At 46.3% G+C, this 23,306-nt stretch overlaps 1 protein-coding gene across 1 annotated transcript; it reads left to right on the top strand.

Annotated features, from left to right (window-relative positions):
• Positions 1-11,027: 11,027 nt before the first annotated feature.
• LOC309579296 (cytochrome P450 3A9-like) lies at positions 11,028-22,318 on the top strand (the record flags this gene model as incomplete). Its single annotated transcript, XM_082292541.1, has 13 exons — positions 11,028-11,098; positions 13,765-13,858; positions 14,414-14,466; positions 15,547-15,646; positions 16,214-16,327; positions 16,606-16,694; positions 17,672-17,820; positions 18,696-18,823; positions 19,488-19,572; positions 20,304-20,464; positions 20,863-21,089; positions 21,898-22,060; positions 22,220-22,318. 13 exons carry the CDS (start codon positions 11,028-11,030, stop codon positions 22,316-22,318), a joined length of 1,533 nt encoding a protein of 510 aa, XP_082148667.1.
• Between the last annotated feature and the right edge of the window lie 988 nt (positions 22,319-23,306).

The following is a 23,306-nucleotide window of genomic DNA, read 5'->3' as shown; positions in this document are numbered from 1 at the left end:
CTATTTTGCTGCTTTCCCTTTGATGCAACGAGCCTGTGGGGAATAAAGCTCAGTGGGAGATTGCTTACGTGGTTTCTAACCCATTCGTTTCTTTTATTGGCTGTTGCCTCAATAAGAAAAGAAGAAGCAGAAGAAGAAAAAGAAGAAGAAGAAGAAGAAAATCAAGGAAAAGTAGTTCAAGGTGTGAAAAATTCACGTAGCAGAAAATATATAAAAAGTTATTGGCTCTGTCCCCCTTGGCTCCAGCCTCAATCTTATCACCATGCTGTGCATTTATCCTTCTATTATTACCCATTATGACAGGGAAATTCTAGCAAGTTCTATGCAAAAAGCCAGCCCACTCCTTTCCCCTCCACAACGAGAAACCAGCCTGGCTTGAGCTCACATCGTTGGCATCTGATTTCAGCCTAGCAGGGTGTTTCAATACCAATAAACATCTTGTTTTCATGTGAAGAGCCGCTTCAGCTACATTCTTTCCCATCTTTTGTGAGCATCCAAGGCTCTGTGTAAAACTTTTTATTGATCACATAAATAGCAGCTCTGCTTCCCTACAGGCCCTGTCTCCACAAAGTGTTTTGATATCTGGAGAATGAAAGGTTCAATAGAAAACTGATTCCCTCAGCTTCCTGGGACTCTGAACACAGGCTGCTGGTTTCTGCTCTCCTTGGCAGAGCCGGGTCTGGGGAGCAGAGTGAGGGAGCAGGGAGAGAAAGGTTTGGCTTGTTCTGGCTGTGTGTGAGGCAGTTTATACACAGACACACTTTGTCTGCAACAAAGGCAGAAGTAAAGCCACTGTGCAAAGAGCTAGGAGCGATCATTAAAGATTTAATTGGTCTGAAAGCTTCCTGAAATACTAAGGAGACCTTTAATACCTAAACCACACAACTCGGAGCAGGAAGCCTCCCAGGCTGGAAAGCACGACTGGCTTTGCTGCCTAGTGACATTGGTATCGTGTGGTGGGCAGTCACTTGCCCTGCTGCCATGCTAAGGAATTCCCCAGGGATGAGATGCCCAGTGAGGAGCAGCTCCATCACATCCCTGGAGAAGCTGTCTCATGTCTCACAAGCAGAGACTGAGACCTCTCTCTGCATTCCTGCAAGGCACTGCTGAGGTACGGCAAAGGACTGCCCCAAAATCCAAAACCCAGACGAGATCCTTCCCATTCACGTCCTGCCTGTCAGAGCCATTGCACTGTCACCTTTTGTGCAAATGAAATACAAAACCTCCTCAGCTGCAGCCATGCAGAGCTCACAGGGAAGAAGATTAATGGGAGCTACAGGGGAGCCTCATCAGTCCTTGTTGAGGAATCAGAAATCCCAATCGAAGCCTGCCGCGACTCATGGCGGGGTGCTGGCACAAATTTGACCTCGTTTGGATAACGAAGGGCAGATCCTGTTTGGAGCCATCTCAGAAAGCCTTTGTGACTGTGTGTTTATCACACCAGGCTGAAAGGGCGCCGGGGACTTTGCTGACCTTGCTGCTTGCAGGTGGCAGAGTGTGACAGCCCTGGAGCCAGCTGGGCTCTGCCTGTGGCTTTTGGAAGAGCCAGGATGGCAGAGGCAGTGCCTGAAGCCCTCTGTGGCTGGAGGGACCCAGCCCAGCCCAGCAGCCTGGGGCTGAGCCACCAGCAGATGCCCTTGACAGGTATAAAGGCCCCTCTCAGCTCAGATGCTGCACTCTCAATTAATTTGAAAGTAATTACTTGAGATCCACATGCCTTAGGGGAAGGGAAGGTTTGAGGTGTCTGTGCTCAGCTCTTGGGGCCACAGAACAGACTCCCTGATGTCCTACCAGGTCCTTTGTGGTGACCTTAAACTTTCCTTGTCCGTGGAGAAAAAGATACTGGAGTATTTGCAGGCTGGAATTGGGTGGCCAAGCCAAAACCTAACACCTGTTTCACCTCAAGTACCTAATCCTGAGTACTCAGAAAACCACTTCTCAAAGCCTGACCTACAAGAGGGGACAACGGTGGTTTGTGGGGTTTTTGGTTTGCTTTGCAATTAGAAATTTTTGGGATTTTCAATAGTTTTTCTTACAGGGAAAATCCACTTGCAAGCTCAAAGGTGAAGCTTGTTCCCACACCAACGTTTTCCCTCCTCTGCTTCTCATACAACTTTATTTGTGGGTTGCTGATAATGAAAATTCCACCGCTATTGATTTTTTTAAAAACATATATAACTTCGAAACACTGTAGATATTGCATGGACTTTGGAACAAGATAAGAAGAGGTAATCACATTCACAGTATCTCAAGCACTTTAATTAATCTGGACAGCAAACTCTAGCTCTGCTCCTAGAGCAGACCAACTACATCTCCTGAATATTCTCATTTCCTATGCAAATGCATAGATACTGGAGGTAATTCAGCAACCCACAGGGATCTAACTTCTGGCACATTACTTTTAAAAGGGAAAATTGTCATGGCCCTGCTTGTTTGAGACTGACTGCTGCACAGCTCTGTGGAATGGGCTGGAAAACAGAGAAATACAGGCTTGACTTCTGCTAAAATAGTGAACAGTCTCCCTTTCTCAGAACAACCTTACGGTGGAGCAAAACTGTCAAGCTGTAAGAATGTACTGCAGAGGGAAAATAATGAAGATCAGAAAATGAGAGGGTTATGGTCCAGCTTCCCAGAGACCCAATTCTGGAAGTATTGTCCCTGTGCGTTTGTTCTGGGGTTCCAAAAGACTCTGGGACCCCAACTGCCCCTACCATCTCCTGGGAATGGCTCATGGAGGGTGAAGTGGTGGAGCCAGGGTAGGGCCCTGAGCCCTGGTCTGCAGAGCCCACTGCTGCCTCGCTCCTCACCCTTCGATCTGGTGAAATCAATGGATTAAATGAGCACAAATGAGACTGGAACTGGCTCCTTGTGCTGGGCTAAGGCAGTGAGGAAGCTGGCCCTGATACATCCATCTGAGGCCGTGTATTGAATCGCAGCTGACAGCTCCAATAATGATAATAGATACGGCCAAAGCTGCCTCCTATTTGGAGGAGGCCAGGTTCCTCCTCGCTGCTCTCAGGCAGGCTCACCACGCTGCCAGCTCTCGTCTCCTGGGCATTCTGAAGAGTCCAAAGGCAAACCCTGCTCCTCATGCTGCCAAAGCCCAAATGGATGACAGACAAAGGCCTGGCTACCCCACACAGTCAATCCAAGTCCTCACCAAGGTTTTTGCAGGAATCCCTCCAGGCTCAGAGCCTTGCTAGCACCCAGGACAACCCAGGATTCACCTTTAATTTAATCTAAAATTTCCCTGGCTTGGCCTACCATAAGAAATGCTACCAGTGGGATGCCATAAACACATCCCACAAACCTCTTCTCCAAGCAGAGGCTGCTGCTGCAGATCCAGCCAGCTCCCAGCCCACAGAGCCAAGGACAAGTGCCAAGGATGCCGAGTGGATCCGGGGACACGGTGTGGATACGGCTATTTCTGAACTTGCAAAGCCAGGCTAAGCTAACCCAAAGCTCAGTGACACAAAGTCAAGCCACATCAACATGAAAGGCCTCAAGAAATAAATAAAAAATCATGCAAAAAACTTCAAGCATCTGGACTTCATTATGGCATTATCCATGCACACATGCTGAAAATCCCTTCGGACGCTTCATCCCTGCAGCCAGCCGTGCTAAGTTAGCCATGCCCAAGCCCTGCAGCAGGGTTTAGCAAGGCTCAGGTTTTATCCCATATCCCAACTCCTGCTGAGTTGTGTTGGGGTTGTGTCACTAAACAAGCCAGGTCAGGTAGCAATAGAGTAGCTCAGGGATGTTTATAAAATAAAGGGAGATGAACCCTAGAGCAGAGGGCATGCCATGTGTTTGGGGAGCTAAGTCAGCAGGGAATAAATTGGGCTGCCTGAAGTAAGTGATGCTTCAGGGAGGAATAAAGCAGGGAAGCAGCTGGGACAGGTGCCTGTCCCTGCACGGGGTCCCCAGCATGTCCTGCTTTCCTGTGTTTATGCTGTGACAGGGAGCTCACCAGAGCAGCCTCAGGTTTTATGATGTGTACACATTATTAGTGCTTCACGAGTAAATAATGTCATATTTCATTGTTTATTGCTGAAAATGCACAGGAAAAGGCTAAAGCCTGAAAAGCACAGGAAAATAATTTATGTGGGAGGAATGAATTTCCCATCATGTCAAACCACTGCCAGAATTTATCACGGTGCCCTTCAGTTTGGGTCTCTGTCCAACATTTTAAAGGTCTGCCTTTGTTATACATAGAGGCACAGGGAAGCTGAAGGTTATTGGGAAGAGTGGGAACTGCTGCTGGTGTTGGAGCAGGAGAGAGGAAAGCATAATATGAAGGCTCCAAAGAACCTTCCCCCACTTTACACGGAAAATTAAGAGCAGTGGCCACCAAGAACCATCCCTTCGAACGGATGAAATGGCAGGAGTTTCAGCAGTGGCTCTTCTTGAAATGCGTAAGTCAGGATGGAGATGGACAAGGGCCACTGGTCGAAATGTTTGTAGTAATCAATATCTTAACTAACATCTGATTCCCACTCTCCACTCTGGCACTCAGCACTGCTAACTCAGGTCACAGATGTAAGGGTTTCTTGGGTGTGTAAGGATTGCAGGGTGAGGCCATGAAACTTCAGAGAAAGGTTTTGAAGCTGCTTTCCCTCCCGCTGCTTTTTCCTTGAGAACCTGCCATGCTGCTGGGCAGGAGCAACAGCCTGAGGGAATAATTGTGTTTTAAAGCCACTATTTCTGTCCCTGCCATTTATTTGTGTCTTGTCAGATTTGCACCTGAATCCATCTCTGAGGTGTCGGTACCAACCAGTGTGGAACCATAGCCGGAGCGCTCTGGTGAGCACACGCCAAACTATTCTCCAAAATAAACTTCTCCCTTAATCAAAAGAATAGCTGGAACAGCCTGCTGTGGAAATAAGTCCCTGAAAAATGTGGGGCTTTGGGGCTGGAGATGTCCCCATCAGCCAAGCCAAGCATTTCTGCCTACAGGCAAGGTGCCTCCTGCCAGGGATGCAGAGCTGGTGTGGATAAGTCAGAAGCCAGAAGGGGACAAAATGGCATAAAAGCACAGAAGGAACAAATAAGTCTCTTGCTCCAGAGAAACCAGATACCCAGTTTCTTGGGACTGGTGGAAATTTTTCTGGTGGGACTCTTAGAAGCCTCTCCCATACTTCTATTAGGGATTTCCAGGCTCAGTGAGGTGAACATCACCACATCATCTAGTGACTGGGTAAGCATTCAACCAGGCAAACTGCATGGGCAAGTCAGGCTGAGAGAAAGGTTTTTACACCCAGACCTGAGATCAGAACTTGTGACATCCCAGAGGACCTATTCATGTGAGCCTCTGAGTTCAGATAAGCCAGTTCCAAGGACCCTTTGACCCAGGTTGGTGCCACTGAGTACTTTAAATTCCTTTGACCCCTCAGAATCATTTCCAATCTGAAATAAAGAAAGACGATCAAACTTTTTTCTTTTTTTTTAACAGACTATCTTACAAACTACAAAAGGATTTATCACAGAGTGATTCAAACAACAAGCCTGTATTTTGCTCATGTAAGATAATTTTAGGGACTGTTTTTTAAAATAACAACAACAAAAAAAGCGCCTGATTTTAGGCTGAAACTTTAGACCCTGAGAAACTTCTGTTTAGAAAACTAAAGAGAAAAAGAACATACCAGAATGCACTGACGTGTGATATGAAAATAATGCCAAGATAATCCTTTTCAAACTTTGCAGGTTGCTGGGAGCAGATCAGGTAGCTGATAGAGGGAGTGGCAATTTGGAGACACTTCTATTTAGGTGAAAAGCATTGAACCCCAACCATCTCTGTTATGACACAGAGCCCTTTCCATGAACCTCCAGGTGTGACATCCCTGACATTGAACATTTTGGCACATCTTTGTCAGGAGAGCTGCCACATCTATCCCAGCCACCGAAGAGTAACGGCCTTGTGTCAAATGATGGAGGCAAGTGATCTGTGGCCTGTAAAACACCCTGAGAAAGGATTCTGGTTTCATTTATTACAAGTACTGGAGTCTCATGATCCCTACTAACTGTGTAACTCCAACCACAGTGGAGCTGAACCTGCTGAGCTAATGGGAGCAGGTCACCCTGTGGGAGGCTGCAGCGGTGGCAGGGACACCGACTGGAGACATGACGTTATTCCTGCCTTGGGCACAATCTCAGGCACTGCTTTGCATAACAAAGTCTTTCACACACCCGATGATTTGTCACCCCCTAAAAGATCCATTGCTCTGAATGAGTCTAGTGCCTTGACTTCAGCGGGCTGTGACATCCCGGTGCAGAACTGACACCCCAAAGCAGAATTCTGAGATCCCAAAGCAGAAGTCTGCTGGGCACTGACATGTGCAGACAATTCTTGGGATGACTTTGCCAAAATGATGGCGCAACAAAGCACCACTCTCATGCAGTTTCCCCATCAAAGCATCCTCCCTAAAATATCCAGGAAAGAACATGATCTTACACCTTGTACTAGAAATACATCTCCCATACATTTGCATTTGTCCCTCATCTGTATTTGCATTTGTCTGGGATTTTTGCTGCCATTCTCTTGCAGGATGTAACCTTGTCTTGTATTGCATTGTAGGTAAGAAGTCATGGGTGGAGCTGGCAGGGTATTTTATTATTTCTTAACTCATTCTAAAGGCTAAAGAACGTATTGAAGAAGAAAGGCTAAAGATTGTATTGGATTGGGCAAAAGAATGCAGTGCTCAGAGTTAATTAGCCATCCAGATTTCATACAGCTTTTGTAGCTGTCATTTCTTGGAATGAAAAGAAATATAATGATATATTGCAAAGATTGCGAAGGAAGATTGGGATATATCAGGGATATTACTTTAACTGAAAAAAACATCAGAAAAATGTCCTAGTTTCTGTGTAATTCCAAAGCTCAGTATATGGAACAAAACATCCAGGGGAATTAATTATGTTTTTGTTGAGGTTTTTTTGTGAGCTTTTTAAATCCCAAGGAAATCTATGTGCAGGAGGGTATCAGTCATCTATACACAAAACTACCTAAAGTAGCATTAGAGAACCCTCCAAATACATTGGTTTTTTTTTTTTTCCAGCAGTGGTGTATCAATATTTTCACCATGGAAAAAAAAATGTGGCCTTCATTATGAAGTATTTTTCTGTGGGTAACTAAACCACTGTGTATCAGGGAAAATAAATAGTTGCCTCCCCACATCTTCTATCTGTACAGAAAGTGAGCTTCGTGCACTGCTCTAGCAGAAGAGCTCTGTAAATTTAATGAATTATCCCTCCTCCCACCAGCAGCTGCCTTATCTCGCCTCATTTTACATTATCTGACCTTTTTTTTTTCTTTCTTTTAACCCTGTGAAGGGAAGACTCCTGAGCTTTCCAGGCCAGGACTGTGCTCATTTCCAGCCTAGCAGTTATTCGTGGCTGAATTATTCCCATTTGTCTCTGTGCCAACATCGTAATTTGATTCAACAGCTCTTCTACCTGGCATTTATTCTCACAGCAGCCTCCTTCCAGCCCAGCTATCCTTTAGTCAGACTAACCAAGGGGTTTGGGGGCACCTCCCTAAAGGGGTGAGAAGTGCCACTGATATGCTGGAACCCCCTTAATTGGACTCCAGTTAGTCACTGTGTTCTAGCACTGGGCTGCTCTGAGTCAGGCACAGAAACAAGGAGATCTTATGGCCAGAACATAAAAACACGTAATAGTGGACCTTGGACTGCAAAATCTTTGTTGTTGTTGTTTTTCTCCTTCACTTCCTACCTGTTTGATTTATTCTGAGCATCCTTTCAATGCAGCTGTTCAGGCAGTGGAAAGTCTCTTGACCTATACCTGGCTGATAATATTAGCACTGTTGACTTCAAAAAGGACGTTAGAGACAGTCTGCAGTGAAGGTCCTGAGATATTCCACTGGTTTGCCCTCTTGAAAAATGAGCCTGAGTTATGAACTTGGGTTTTGTTTACACTTAGGTTAAACGAAATGAATGTGGTTCGTTCAACCCAAGGTAATACTACTCTTAACTGTTCTTTCAGAATATCTTAAATTACTTATCAACACTGAAGCTAAATCCATGTCACTGCTTGCCAGTTTGGTGTTTCTCCAGAGCAGAAATCTGCCTTCTCCCATACACAGATTAGCTGAGCTCTTCGTGATTAGCAGCAATTTTTATGATCTGTATCTAGAGAGTTGAAAGTACTCCATAATGACACAACTTCCCAGCAATATTAATACTCTGAGTAGCACTGCAGAGTCTCTACTGGTCCAGCCCTGGGGAGCTAAAACAAATTCCCTAAAGTATCTCAGGAGAACCTCTTTCATGATCACACTTGAAAATGAGTTAGACCTAAAGATTCGGACTTATCCAGCCTGGCCTTCCCTGTACCCATGCAGTCCTTTTCATCAGGAACACAAAATGTTACCCATGGGGGCTTTTTTCTTCCCCTCAGTAGTTCTTTCTCTTCTGAACTGCTCATTCCTCTCCACACCTGTGCCCCAGTCATAATTGCTATTCCATGATGTTCTTCCAACTCTACATCATTTGGTTTCACAGCTTGTGAAAGAAATGCACGTTCCTCTATTTTTCTGCCCATCCCCCAGTCATTATTCCACAAAAATCCTTCCTGCTCATCACAGCTTGTTCACAGCTTGGATTAGCAGCACTTCCTTCATTATGCTGCAAATAAAGTGTTGTTATTTTGCTTTCCTGAAAGCCATTAATCCATTAATCTGAGCTTCTTAGGGGCATTAGAAATGGGAAAGCAGCTCTGTTCTCTTCTGAATTTGCTGCAAATTTTGGCTTTCTAACCTCTAATCCTCAGCCTGTGACCATGCTGGAAACTCAGTGACAGCCTAAATGACAAGGGGTGAGCATTATGTGTGTCATTGTCACCCATGAATGGGACTCGGGGTGTCACCAGCAGGGTGTTCCCAAAGCTGCAATCTGGGGTTGCACATTCTCATGCCCCTGAGCACTCTGCTTCTGCTCCAGACACCTGGAGGGCTCCCCTACACCCATGGTGGGATGCAGTGGACTTCAAAAGGCCCAGGAGAAGCAGAGGATGAGCATAAAACCCGTGCTGGTGAGGACTGGGACGTGATAAAGGACTTGGTAGGGTGAAGGGACAACTGTGTTGCACCCCCGAGCACCTTAGGGGACACCACATTTGTGGGTTTACAGTTTCAACAGAGTGCACTTTTGGGCATAAACTGGCTCTGAGCTGGATTTACGTGTGAAAATCAGTCAGTCTTTCCTGGGTCATTGACTTTCCTTTGGCGTGGATTCATCACCCCATTTTTTTTTCTGTTTATCCATCAGCTTTCTCGAGGGGGTGGTGGGGCTGTGTTGTTTGTTTGATGTCAATAGGCACAGTCCATTTGGCAGAGATCATCGGGTCACAATGCAAAACCACACCAAGACTTTGCACCTCTGGTTTTTCATACAAATTTTCCCAAAGACTATAATTACCCCTAAAAAAGACCCAAAGAGGACAAAGATTGAGGCTTAATTTTACTGATTATGGGGAGTCCTACAGCAATCCTACTTCCTGAATAAACTGTGTTAACCTATTTCACAACAGAGTGAGTTGGGAACATTTGGTGCCCAGTAAATTCAAATTTCAAGGCTAAGTGGGCAAAGAGGAACCCTGGAGCACCAATCACTGCTGTGACCAGTTCCTGAAGGGAAAACACCTCTTGGACCACATGCTCTTGCAACATCTCTGAATCTAGAAAGGCAGGAACCAGCACAGGCTTGGAGAGCTGTGTCATGAACTTGTCTGTTCATGTCAAACCAAAGCAGACTGTGTTTATTACCAAATAATCTACAACTGATCTGTCTCCAAAGGTCCGGGCAAAGGCCGGGCAAAGGTGAAATGAGATACAAATGCTGAGATAAGGCAGACAGTGCTCCTTGGAATGTGGACTGAGATCTGCTGCTCAGTCTCTGCAGCATCAATCACAGCCACATCCTCACAGACACAAGGCTTCTGAGGTGCCAAAAAATTAAAACACCCACCCACTTGCCTCTAGTGCAGACAGTAAAGTCCCTTCTGAAGACAGCAGCTCTGCTAATACAAAGGGAATTGCTCATTTTAGAGCTCTGAATGAAGCCCTAAAATTGCCATAGTGCACATCTACACAAACCATAGAACCTCATGCCCTGGCTTGATCCCCACTAACAAACACCACCCAAACAGCCCAGTTTTCTCCACATCACATCTTCTCCCAGCACACCCACACCTGCTCTTTCTTGTCAGCACCATTCTTACTGGAGAGCCTGTACAAAATTTTTCCCCTTTCTTGTGCCTTTTCCCCAGCTGCTGCAGAAGGGTGGGTGTGGGTTTTATTCATGAGCCGTGAGTGGTGCTTTGGAAAGGGCAGCACTTTAACTGTTTATGGTTGTGGAGTGACAGCATTTCTCTTAGAAAACACCTGGCCACAGGCCAGCAAACAAGGTAGACTGAACTTCTACAGCCTTTACAGGGGACAAATTCCTACCTTAGTCAGAAGCTGCTTCTGACCCACCACAGGCAGCGCTTGCACTTCACAACACAGAAAGAGAGATATTTCAAACAAAATCTTAAATTCTGTCAAAGTTGATTCATCTGCCAGAAAAGATCTTGTCATATAATATATGAATAACCTTTTCGCTTCTCTTTTCCTTTTGTGAGCCAGTCCTGACACCTGCTTTGGGATTTACCTTTTCATTGTAACCTGCTTTTATTTAGTTTGGTGTAGCAGCCCAGGGGCATGAGTCAATGGGAAGTCAGAGATTAGTTACAACAGGGAAACCAGCTGAAATGTTTGGCAACATATGCATTAAATAACTTGAACCTTAGACAGTTCACTGAGGCAGGTGTCTATCACATGAATTGTGTTTTTCAGATTAGCAGACTTTTCTACCTTTGCCTTCCACTCCTCCTCCTTCATGGCAGAAGGAGGGCCCCTAAATCATATGACAGTATAAAAAAGATTGCGCAGTGTGAAGCACTCCTGTTTCCCACAGACGTGGAACAAGCACGTCAAGGCAGAACGCAGAGCCAATCAGAGAAGAACTGAAATGAACCTTCTACCTTCTTTCTCTACAGAGACATGGGCCCTTCTGCTTATTTTCATGGCCCTCCTGCTAGTGTGAGTAAAATATTCTTTACTCATTCTCTGCTCCTGCCATTTTGCTCTTCTTGCCACTGTTCACTTTCATGCAACTAATCTGCTGAAGAGCAAACAGTAGGTGTGATTTCCAGTTTTCCAGCATCTAACCAGGCTCTGGGATGTAGCAGAGAAGTCTAAAGACTGTACAGGTGTGTGATCTTGCTCCTAGGTTTGGAGTACTCCCATCCAGTTATGAGATTTCTGCTAAGCATCAAAGGAATAATTGAATAATAACAATGCCAGCTAGTGGTTACCAGAAGGGTGCTGGTTTCAGTCAGGGTCCTGATCCATTAGGTTATTTTTTGCAGACATCCAGCTGTGCCTCCCAGGCTGAGGCTGCTGTGCAGGTGAGCCAGCAGAAGATGACCCTGCAGCACAGGTGGAGAGCAGCACAAAGATACCAGGAAAAGAATATTCATAGGATCAGTTTTTATTTCTCCTGACTCCTTCCCTGGTGCCCAGGTAAGATGCTCCCACAGGCACCTGGACCAGGAGGGGACCTTTGCAGAGGCTTGATTTGCATCCCATGTCCCTCCTCACAGCCACCCGTGCTGGGGGAAGGAGTGGAGCCCAGAGCAAGGTCAGCCACCTGCTCCTGGCTTTCCAGACAAAATCCCAGAGCAGAAATGCACCCTCTGTGCTTCAGGGGAACCGTGCTAGTGAGGAAATGCTTTCCTTGGCTTTGCTGGTGGCATTCACCGCAGCAGAGCGGGGCTGGTTAAAAACCCCTTTGCTGGGACAGTGTCTCCACTGGCAGCCCCTGCCAGCGAGGCTGCCGGGACAAAATGGGCAGTACTGCAAGCCCTGAGGCAGAGGCAGAGCACTGCCAGCCATAAACCCTAGCGATTGATGTGGTGCACACCGGCACAGCCCATTTGTCTGCCCTGGCAATGCTCCAGCCACAGCAGCTCAGCAAGCTCAGAAAGTTTTAGCCATATTTTTCAAACCTCTTCCTGTGATTTGGATCACTCAAAAGCCTGTTTGGGGCTGACTATTAAAAAAAACCAACCCAAACCAAACCACACCAAAACAACAAAACCAAAAAAGCCACCTTCAGTCTTGACCCAGACTCATATTTCAGTAACTCTGTGGCCATCTAAGATTGCTGGTTACCAGACTGCCACATTCTGCAGGCACTTGTAATTCTGCTGTGGCAAAAGGGACTAAACCCAGATGTCTGTGCTCTGATATCAGAGCTGAAATAGAAATTTCACTGCCCATTGGCATAGAGAGGTTGTTTAGATGCTTCTTGTCCACCTGGGGCAACACTGTTCCAGTTCACACATGAGGGAATATCAGGCATTTCTTGTTCACATCCATGGTAGAAAGAAGTAATGATTATTCTTTGGCTTTACACTGAATGGTCCTTTTCAGTCTGCAGAAAACCCTGACACATTTTAGTTGGAGAAGTGTTACTCTACATTTTCCTGGCCATGTTTCAAGTGGTTTAAGCCTGTTTTCCTACAGTATTTCTGGGCTTTGTAACCACCCCAGCCTGACATTTCCTGGTCCTCCTGCAGCCCTGGCTACCTATAAACATTACAAATGAGAATCCACAAACATTTGATTCCTAGTACTGAATTAACCTTTGACAAAGAAGATTAAACATTGACAAACTGAGCTCTGTGAAACCTTTCTTCACCTGAATCCACCCAGCTCCCCATTTTTCACCTGCTCTGTTTGGACCATAAGGGGGGGATCTGCTTTTGTGCTCTGGCAGAAGCTGTGCTGGCAGAGACTGATCCCATTTGGGGTCCCCAGAATTAATAAAGCATTGCTGATTGTAAGGGAGACCTCCCTTAAGTCTCAGCCTAGATTTTGGCTTTTCAGATAAGCATCCCCAAGATCCCACCCGAGCAGCTGCTGCCTCGTGGCCTGAAGAGGATCTCTGATAGCATCCCCTGCCAAACCTTCCCCATTTTATATCCCTTCTACAATGAACTGCTCACTTGGGAAGCTGCAGCTACTAACTGAAAACAAATATTTTGAGGAGCTCTTTCAACACAGCCGAAGATGAGCTTCAAAAGGCTGCAGCCCAGGCCCTTGTTGAGAAAGAGAAAGCCCCAAGGTAGAAGCAATAACTTTAGAGCTGCCAGGAAGGGTGCTTCAGAGGAGAGAAATCTGCAAGGCTGTCAATAAAATCTAAAGAGAAAACCATCAAGACAAGGCTTCCACTGAGCTAGTGCTGGACTGAGGGAGGGCGAACAATAAATGAAATTAAAGTGCAGTTTGACAAAAGCCCTGTTTGGGACATAATTTCTGGCACTGCTTTGATTTCTCATCAATAAAAACATGTAAGCTTGGTGTTCCTTCTTCCAGCTCCCTTTTCTGCCTCTCCTTTGGTTAGCAATGAGCTCCTCTCAGGACTTTTGCTAAAGACTTCAGATGCTGTCTCCACAGGTTCTCTGGTGGAAACAATTGCTTTCACACCAAAGGGATCACTCCGAAGCTCTGTGTGAGCCTTACCATGGTCATTAAGTAGTTTTTTACAGGGCAATTTTCACTTGGACTGCTTTTTTTCCACCTCCTGGATCAGCCTCCTCTCCCTCATCTCCAAAGGGATGTTGCTGCAGCCTCCAGGTTTAGGAGAGCTCGCAGCCCCAGTGCCACAGTGATGTAACACTGCTGTCTTTTCTGTCCCACAGATATGGGACCTGGCCGTTTGGACTGTTCAAGAAGTTGGGCATTCCCGGGCCAAGACCTCTGCCTTTCTTTGGGACGTGCCTGGAATATCGCAAAGTGAGTGACTGAAGTCCTCCCTGGCTCCAGCAACCCCACCTTTGTGGGCACAGCTGTAGCTGAACAGATACACAGTGAAGATAACTTATCTCCAAATGCCAGCTCCTCTGTCACTCGGGACTTGTGCAAAGGCCAGAGTGGGATAAGGCTCAGTGGCACAGACCAAGGGGCATCCCCAAAGGAGCACTCCTGGGTGGCTGATTTCCACCTGCCCTTTGCCTGCGCCCTGGCAAACAGCTCCCTCAAAGCACAGCGTACACTTATGCTTCATCATGGCTTTGAAGGGAAGGAAGGCTCATAAAGCAGCTCTGAACATTAGTTTAGAGCTATTCCTCCCCACCTACTGTTTCCAACATCATCCTTTCCACTGCATCCTCTCTGAGATAATTCAGCACCAACTCTGCCAGAGCTCAAGGAGCATTCAGACAACACTCTGACACATGGTGGGATTTTTGGGGCTGTCCTGTGCAGGGCCAGGAGTTGGACTTGGATGGTCCTTGTGGGTCTCTTTCAATCCAGGCTAGTCCATGACAATTGTTGAATTGCTTTCCACAGGGTTTCATGGATTTTGACAATGAATGCTTCAAGAAATATGGGAAGGTCTGGGGGTGAGTATGAACCACTGATCTCTTCTTAGAGTAAAACTAGAATCCATAAGAAGGGGAGAAAGATTTAATTAGGAAAGCTCCCTTTTCTCCACCTGCAGCCCTGACAGTCCCAACAGGATGAGAACAGCAGTGACAGGGTGCTGCTGGTGGCTTTCATTGGAGCCTGGTGTTGTGCCACTGCCATATCATACAGAAACTATTTTGACCAGTGCCATGAAAACCAGTTTAAATCTGGTAACAAAAGGCCCTCACCCACTCCTAACAAAATCATCAGCAGAACTATTTACTTAAGCAGGATCTGGAACTGGGAGATTGTGTTCCTCTGGTTCACAAACAGCAGAGGAATGTGAGTGACTCCCTTTGGAGCTAAGACTTGCTCGTGCTGCTGATCCTCACCTGCTGCAGTAGGAGTTGTTCTGCTCTAGACACTCCTCCCATGGCTTTTGTCACTGATGTTATATCTTAGCCTACAACCTTGCACATCCTCTATGATGCAGCCACTGGTCCCTACAGCAGCTTTAAAAAACAGAGTCTGGAAAATGTATCTTTACACAAGTGGGGAGAGTGCACAAATCAGCTTAATCTACATCTGTTCCAGAAAGCATTCAGAACTGGCAGCTTAGAAAGACAAAAAAAAGGACTGAGTTTCATCTCCAAGGATGTCTCAGTGCTGTCAGCCTGTCTCCAGACACCCAACTCAAGAGCCTGAAAGGGGGCGAACAAGTTTCCTTCTAATACTGTAATGTGTTTAAGTGCCTGGAAAAACACAGAGAGTCAGGGGAGAAAGTAAAGACACTTGCTTCATTTAGTATCTGCTCCTTTGAACAACTGAGCCCTGCTCATTTCCCAGTGAATTTGGAAGGTATTTATGCCCTTTTATCATTTACAAAACCAGATGGGAAAAGGTCTGGGAGTCCTTTTCCATCTCTACTTTCTACATTTTTGTACTAAGACAACAGAGCAGCAGGGCTGGTGATGGAAGAACATTTGTTCAATACATTTTGTTTCGTGGGCATCAGCCAAGCTTTATACTTCAATTATCTGGGGTTATTTACCTGCCTCCTCTTCTCCCCCCACCAGAATTTATGATGGAAGGCAACCCACTCTGGCTGTCACTGACCCCCAGATCATCAAATCTGTGCTGGTCAAAGACTGTTACACCACTTTCACCAACAGGAGGGTAAGAGCAGAAGTGCTGTGGTCTACCACCAGAGCCCAGGAAAAGTGCAGGAGGAGACAGGCATGCCAAGCACCCTTTGGGAACAAGTGGCTGCACTATAGGGATTGCTGAACACGGCCACTGCATGTCACTGTTCCCCTGCCTTACAGCCTGGACTGCACACCGGGGCTGGCAGAGGGAGCAGACTGAGTCTGTTCTCACACCTGTATATGTATGTATCTGTATATGTGGATGAATTTGGGTGAGTGTGAGCACGCAGGAATCTGTAAGGATGCACACGTGCCACCAGCTGGGATGGGACATGGTGGGTACACACGGACAGGCAGGTGTTGGGCTGATTGGACTTGCTCTGGGGTTGGGAATGGCACCTCTCAGCTGGTTTACTGCAGGAAAGGGGATTATTTGTGGATGTGTGTCTTGAGAGAGGCTGTTTGTCAGGCCACAGCCCACTGCCAGCAGCAATGCCCCTGGAAGAGCCCGGGGAGGGGTTTGCATGCCCCATTCCCACCCCTGGCAAGGAGGCTGCTCTCTTTTCTGGGGTTAACACCTTCTCTTTTTCCTCTGCAGCATGTGGATCTGGCAGGGACACTGGCCAATGCCATCACATTAGCCGAAGATGAACACTGGAAAAGGCTCCGTACTCTGCTCTCTCCAACCTTCACCAGTGGAAAACTAAAGGAGGTAAAACAGAGGGGCAGGTACAGACTAAATCACAAAGTCAGTAGGCAGTGCTTTAAGGCTGAGATTGTCCCAGGGGTCTGATTTCTGTAGTCAGAGCCTGGCAACTAAGATGGCCTGTTTAATTTATGCCTAATTGAAACCAGAAAAGTCTTAAAATAAAAACTGAGCAGAGAGGTCTTATTTGTAAATATTCATGGCACTCCCCATAGTCTTCATGAGCCTGTCCAAAGGAGTCAAATGTACTGTACTGGAGTGACCATGCCTGTTTTGTGTTACAGATGTTCCCTATAATTAAGCACTATGGGAAAATTTTGGTGGAGAATGTCCAAAAGCAAGCGAAAGAGGACAGCCCAATATCTGTAAAGGAGTAAGTAGCTGCTAAGAGCAGCAGACAGAGCAAACCTTGTTAAAAGTGCTGTGGGTCATTGGCTACCAGCAATGCAGATCTTTCCCTGGGTCAACCAGGGCTCTGAAAGGAGGAATGGGGCTTGCTGAAAGCCTGACTGGAAATTTAAGAGGGGAAAATTTAATTTGGATGTTAGGAAACTTCCTAGAAGTAGATAGGAAGAAAAGTGCTCCAGCACAGCTTTGTGAATCCACAGATCCAAGATAACTCCAAGACGGGCAGGAAAATCCAGTTTTTCCTGCATACACTCAGGATCCCTGTGCAGCACCTTCTCCTTCCCCAGGACACAGGGGTTGCTGACCTCTCTGCCCCACACAGCACTGTGGGATGCTCATCCCTCACATGCCCCTTTGCTGGGGGGACTGAGGCTCTAGAGTGGCCCTGAGTGTTTTTGCCTCATCTGTGCCCTCCATATGGGCTCTGGACAAAACCCTGTGTATTGCACCCCCAATTTCAAAGCATAAATGCAGCAGGGGCAGCTGCACACCATGAACCACAAACCAGCAAAACTCCCCCTGAACCAAAACCCTGCAAGGGAAGGGCTTGGACAGTTTGGAACAGGAGCTGTGCTGGGTGGGACAAGACCACTCTCAGGGCATGTTTGATGCAAGGTGTGGTGCCACCCCTCCCATGGTTAACCAAGAGGTTACCATGCTAAGTTCCACATGCTGTCCATCCACTAATCCATTCCATGTTGTTTTAAAATCCTTGGAAAAGCTGTCTGACTTCAAAACCTGTGCAGGCTGGAAACCAAAGGTCTCTAAAAATCTATCCCCTTTTCTGTAAGTGCTGTTCAGTACCATATATCCAATACTCTTTTCCAACCCAAGGCAGGAGGTCTTATGAGACTATATATTTGAATGTCACATAGACATAAGGAAAAAATACACTCAGTACAAATATTTAACCACAGTCTACTTTTTTCCACCTTTCCTCAGCATCTTTGGGAGCTACAGCATGGACGTGGTCACCAGCACTTCCTTTGGTGTGAACATTGACTCCATGAACAACCCCAAAGACCCCTTTGTCAGAGAGATGAAGAAACTGGTCAAGTTTGACTTTTTTGACCCACTCTTCATCTTGTCATGTAAGTGACTCCAGGTATTGCTTGGATAACTTCCCTTGCCAAGAATGAAGTCCAACTGGCCCTTATCTCATCATTTCCTCGTTGTGAGCTTCATGCTGAAACCCTGGGGTGGAGATGGGGAAAAGCTTCCTCCACCTTTGCCATCCACAGTGCAAGAAACTTATGAACCACCCAGAAATATCCAATTAAGTGCTGGGAAATTATTCAAAGATTGAAAAGCAGGTGAGGCTTGAGGAGAGCGGTGCTATCTGAAATGCATTTTCTGGAAGAGAGTGCTGAGTAGGGACTGTAATTAGATGCAATTTCCTCCAGTGCAGCATCCTAGCAGCAATGGACCTTAAATTAAGGTTAGATACCTTGCTGAAACCCAGGGAAACTTGGGATCTGTGCATAGAGGAGGTTCTGGTGCTGTAGATTTTATGAAACTATACAGAAGAAGATCCTTCTTCTTTCAGAAGAAGTTTCTGTGATGAAGGAAACACTCTGAAGGGGACTTGAAAATGTTTGCATGATCACAGCAAGGCAGTGAATAGAGCAGCCTGAAAAAAGAATTCAGAATTTTCAATATTTCTCTTCTGAGCCACATTCCTGTTGTGTCCAGAAGTAACCTGCCTTTAGAAAACAGAGCCCTAGAAATAGGAGGTGGAATATGCCTTGGTTTTCCCTTAAAGGAAAGTTTATACCCAGCTTGGCTGTGCCTGTTTGACAAAAAACTATTCCAAGGGAATGAAACAGAGGGAAAAAAGGCAAAGTCCATGCTTTTCTCAGATAAAGAAATTAAAAAAGGAAATAATTTCCCAGTGGCATCCACAGCTATCTGATATAAGGAGGGGTTTATTTACAGTGTGCAATTTAATTCTCGATTTGTTTTTCAGTTGTTTTCCCATTCCTTACTCCTCTGTTGGCCAAGGCAGGAGTAAGCTTCTTCCCCACTGATGCTGTAGATTTTTTCATGAGATCCATCGCCAAAATTAAGCAGGAACGTGAAAAGGAGGCCCACAAGGTGAGTGGGAATTTGAGAGCAATTGTGGCAGAAAGTACACTGAAGTGAGACATAATTAGGGTGATGATATCAAAGGTGAAGCCAAAGTACAATGACTCAACAAAACCCTGAGCCTACTCAAGTGTAAACACTTCATTTTAATACTGTCAGAAAAGCCCCACCTGACCCGTCCTGGCAGAGAATCAGGGGGACTTTGTACATCCATGATCTGAAGCCAAATCCAGATAAAGGCTCAGCAGAATTGGTCTAAGCTTCAGTGTGCAGCACTTGTAATGAGAGAGTGAGAGACTCCCTGAAGAAGATTAGGCAGAGGACGAGAGAGTGCAGAGTAAGCAGCACACAAGCAGCAAAATCACCTTTAGGGTTGTGCCTTCCCCTCTCGTTTTTCGAAAACTGCAGCTGCTTCCTGACAAAATTCTGCCTTTCAGAGTTCGGATCCCTTTCCCCAAATTCATCCAAGACACTGTTCTCCCACCCAGTGGCTTAATGGATAGGAAAGACAGATTTCCAAAATAAAAAGCAAGCACTATGTTTTTCAGTGAGGAAGTCATGTGCATTTTGGGGATGCTCTCAGTCTGAAAATTGTGCTTAGACTGTGAAATCTGCTTATCTGAGCCCTCCAAGGAACCTGTCACCAAAGAGATTCTCCTGCTTTCCCTCTCAGGGCAGGGTAGATTTCCTGCAGCTGATGATCGAATCCCAGCACTCAGCCAGCGAGGGGAACAATGAAGCAAATCCCTCAAATAAAGGTAACAACACCCAAATCCTCATCATGGGAACGGGGCTGTGGGAGTGAGGAGAATATGGGGAGGTGTCCGGGTCCCCATCATTGTAGGTACAAAAATGCTGTTAGTGAGGATCTTCTTGTTATTTTTCTAAGTCCGTGAGAGACTTTTCTCTCTCACAGAAGAGGTAGCAGGGAATGTAAACAACCAAGCCACCTGCAACCTTGGAAAGTCTTGTTTATGGTATAGTAGAAAATATTTCGACAATGGATGTTTTAGAATTTTAGCCAATCACCCCCAAGGGGTGGCTGGTCCTTTGTCCAATTAGACTATGAAGAAAATAGTCTATAAAAGAGTTTGTAAAATAATTAAATAAATCAATCTTGCTGCACAATTCCTGCCTGCTGGATCTTCTCCTCCTCCTCCTCCCTGTGGCTGCGGGACATGGTGATATACCGTAGGAACCAGGCCTGCGGTAATACATCATCTCCACTGACCAGCTCCAGGCAGAATTCCATCTCCTGGTGCCAGAACCAGGCTAAGATCCCTGTCCAGGGAGCAGGACTGCCATGTCAGTTATTTATACTCAGGAAATCACCTGCCTCTTCTGTAAAATGGATTTTTCCAGGCAGACAGAGCAGTTTTAGAAGCGTAATCAGAAAACAACTGCAGCAAACCTGCCTCAACACCACCTGTTGCTGCCTGGTCCCTGTTGAGACCATCAGCCAACACTGCTTTTGCTCATCTCCCCACAGCCCTGACTGACGCAGAGGTCCTGGCCCAGGCATTCATCTTTATCTTTGCTGGGTATGAGCCCACGAGCAACACCCTAGGTTTCCTGGCCTATGAGCTGGCCCTGCACCCTGATGTGCAGCAAAAGCTGCTGCAGGAGATCAACACAGTCCTGCCCAACAAGGTAAGGGAACCCTGCTTCAGTCAGGGCAATGAGAAATCTTTAGCTCCTAAACACCATGGATTTTCCAAGAGCTCTGGGAGACACACACTGGGACAACTCAGCCCTGCAGTGATTTTCTTTCGACAGCTGAAACCTTCCAGCCACCCCACTGCTCAAACCCATTTGCCACACTCTGCACCTGTGCACAAGAGGATGTGGATTTCCACGCATTTCCATAACTCAGGGGTAGAAAAATGAAACCAATTGCTCAGTTCCTACCTTTGCATTTTCTTCTTCAGCAAGTCTGAGTCAAATTTGGGGCAGTGGGAGTTGGGGATACTCTGGTGTCCCCAGTCATTTTAGAACAATCCAGTTCTGATGCCAGCATACCTGGTCACCTTCCTCCTGTTGTCCTGCAGGCTCCTCTCACATACGAAGCAATTATGAAACTGGAATATCTTGACATGGTAGTGAATGAAACCCTCCGGATGTATCCCCTTGGGGGGCGGATTGAGAGAGTCTGCAAGAAAGACGTGGAGATAAATGGAGTGACCATTCCCAAAGGAGTTGTGGTCACAATCCCACCCTACGTCATGCACCGTGACCCCGAGTACTGGCCCAACCCAGAGGAGTTCAGGCCAGAAAGGTACAAAAAGCTTAATGGAAGGGAAGAAATATCACACTGCTTTTTCCTCAGTAATTAAGCATTAATCTCTGATTAGCTTCCTAATGGTGTTCTTCCTATCTTTTTACAAACAATATGAATGAGAAATTGCAGGCTCGTGGGAATGTCATTTTAAGAAGAAAAAACCTGCACTTAAAGCAGGGTTTCAAACAACATAATCTTATTGGGAGAATACCACTGATACCTCATAGGATCTTGTACCCAGTTTTTAAGCTTCCTGAGAGGGGGTAAATGTGGAGTTTTTGTAACTGCTGGCCATCCTCTATAATCCTCCTTGCTGAACCTGTTCCCTTCATACAAGCTTCTACTAAATATGCCAGACCTGATCCTTCCAGAACTGCCTTCCCTCCTTGTTTTCAAGGATAACCTTCCCTAGCTGGTTATTTTTGTAACTGATACCTACCTCTCATTCCCAGAGAAACTGAAGCCATAGGCTGCTCCTAACCAAAACAGCTTCTGGCTCCTCTCTCACTAAATACCACAGACAGGAAATCTCTGTCACTGTGGGACAGGATGTTGCCTGAATTTTCACCTTGCTTCCAACTTCTCCTAATTAGGATGGACAGAATTAAAATCAAACCCTCAAGTTGGACTCCACCCTGTCCTGGGCAAGGGGTTGGTCATAGCACTTGATTTCTGGGGTGCCCTGAGACACCTTAGGAAAAACCCAAACAAGGCTCTGCAGCACACCAGTGTGAGATCCCTGGATAAATAAGATATGTAGGTTTTGCTGCCTTCATTTCTTTTCCCCACCCATGTCATCATCCAGGTTCAGTAAGGAGAACAAGGAGTCCATAGACCCGTACACGTACCTGCCCTTTGGGGCAGGTCCCAGGAACTGCATCGGGATGAGATTTGCTCTCCTGAGTCTGAAAGTCGCCATCGCCTCCCTGCTGCAGCATTTCACCTTCCAGACCTGCAAAGAGACTCAGGTGAGGAGCATGTGGTGGCTTGAGGCTCGCACAGGAGGAGCTGGGTGCCAACACCAGACGCTTTGCACTTGCAGCACCACAGATCCAGTTGTGCCTGAACCTTTCATCTCTGCATATTTAACTTGTCCTTCTCCACCCATGTTTTCCCTCTCGTTGCAGATCCCGATCCAGCTGAGCTCAGTGGGGCTCTTAACGCCAAAGAAGCCAATTGTTCTGAAGTTGGTGCCCCAGACCAGCACTGAGCCTGCCAAGAACTGAAACCCAGCCACAGTCCCCTGGCATCCAAGGACTGCCGTGCTAACAAAGGGATCACACATCACAGGAAATCTCTCCTACATGAACAGACACAGAAGAGCAGCTCCAGTTAATTCTGGAAGCAATTACTACATATTTACTAATAAACATAGCTGTCAGAAATGTAACGTGGATCACTGGGCAGTGACAATACACAGTCCCCTTAATTTTGATTGCAGAAAACAAGAAATAAATCCAAATGAGAGGCTTATCATCCACTTCTAAGGGGACTTCTCCATCTGGAGGGAAGGAATTACTGCCACATCCAAGAAAAACAAGGTGTGATGGAAATTCAAACTGCCAGACCTCGCCAGGCAGGGACGGGTGCTGTTCTTCTGGGTGTATCGATGCTTGAAATTTCATGTGTTCTAATTGAGACGACTGGTGTGAGACTACACATCCTAGTTACCAACCCTCTCCTGTGCCATGTGTTAATTAAACTAAAGTGTGTACAAATACTGTCATTAAAAATGTTTGAGAGCTGCTCTGTGTTGTGTATAGCGGCTGATCACTTCCTATTTAAAACCCATATTCAGCCTCAACCCTTGAAATTATCCATGTACATTGCTTTCCACTTAATTTAATGAATCTGATCCTTCATTTAACGCCATCAAACCCTCCCATTTGTACGGTATTTTACAAACACTCCAGCTCCCACCTCTTACTTTGATTAAGAGGTTGCCTTCAGTTCAGCACCGGCCAACCCCTTCCCATGCTGCAGTGACAGAGGATGGATTAGAGAGAGCAGCAGCTCCCAGGAGGAGAGGACAGCACTGCAGGAGGGCCAGTGCTCCTGGAGGAATGGTCTGCACACAGCCTGGAGCTGAGCCTTTCCTCCCAGAGCCATGGATGGGCTTTAGTCATTGCTGGCGATGGGTTTTTGAGCTGCTGCTGTCATCAGCAGGGTGCTCTGACACAAGGGCTCACACCATCTCTGACCATTTAAACAGGG

Source organism: Coloeus monedula (genome assembly GCF_965178545.1).
Source record: "Coloeus monedula genome assembly, chromosome: 16".
In the NCBI taxonomy this organism is placed as follows: domain Eukaryota; kingdom Metazoa; phylum Chordata; class Aves; order Passeriformes; family Corvidae; genus Coloeus; species Coloeus monedula.
Note: the sequence above shows the minus strand (reverse complement) of the source record. Positions and strands in the feature narration are given on the sequence as shown.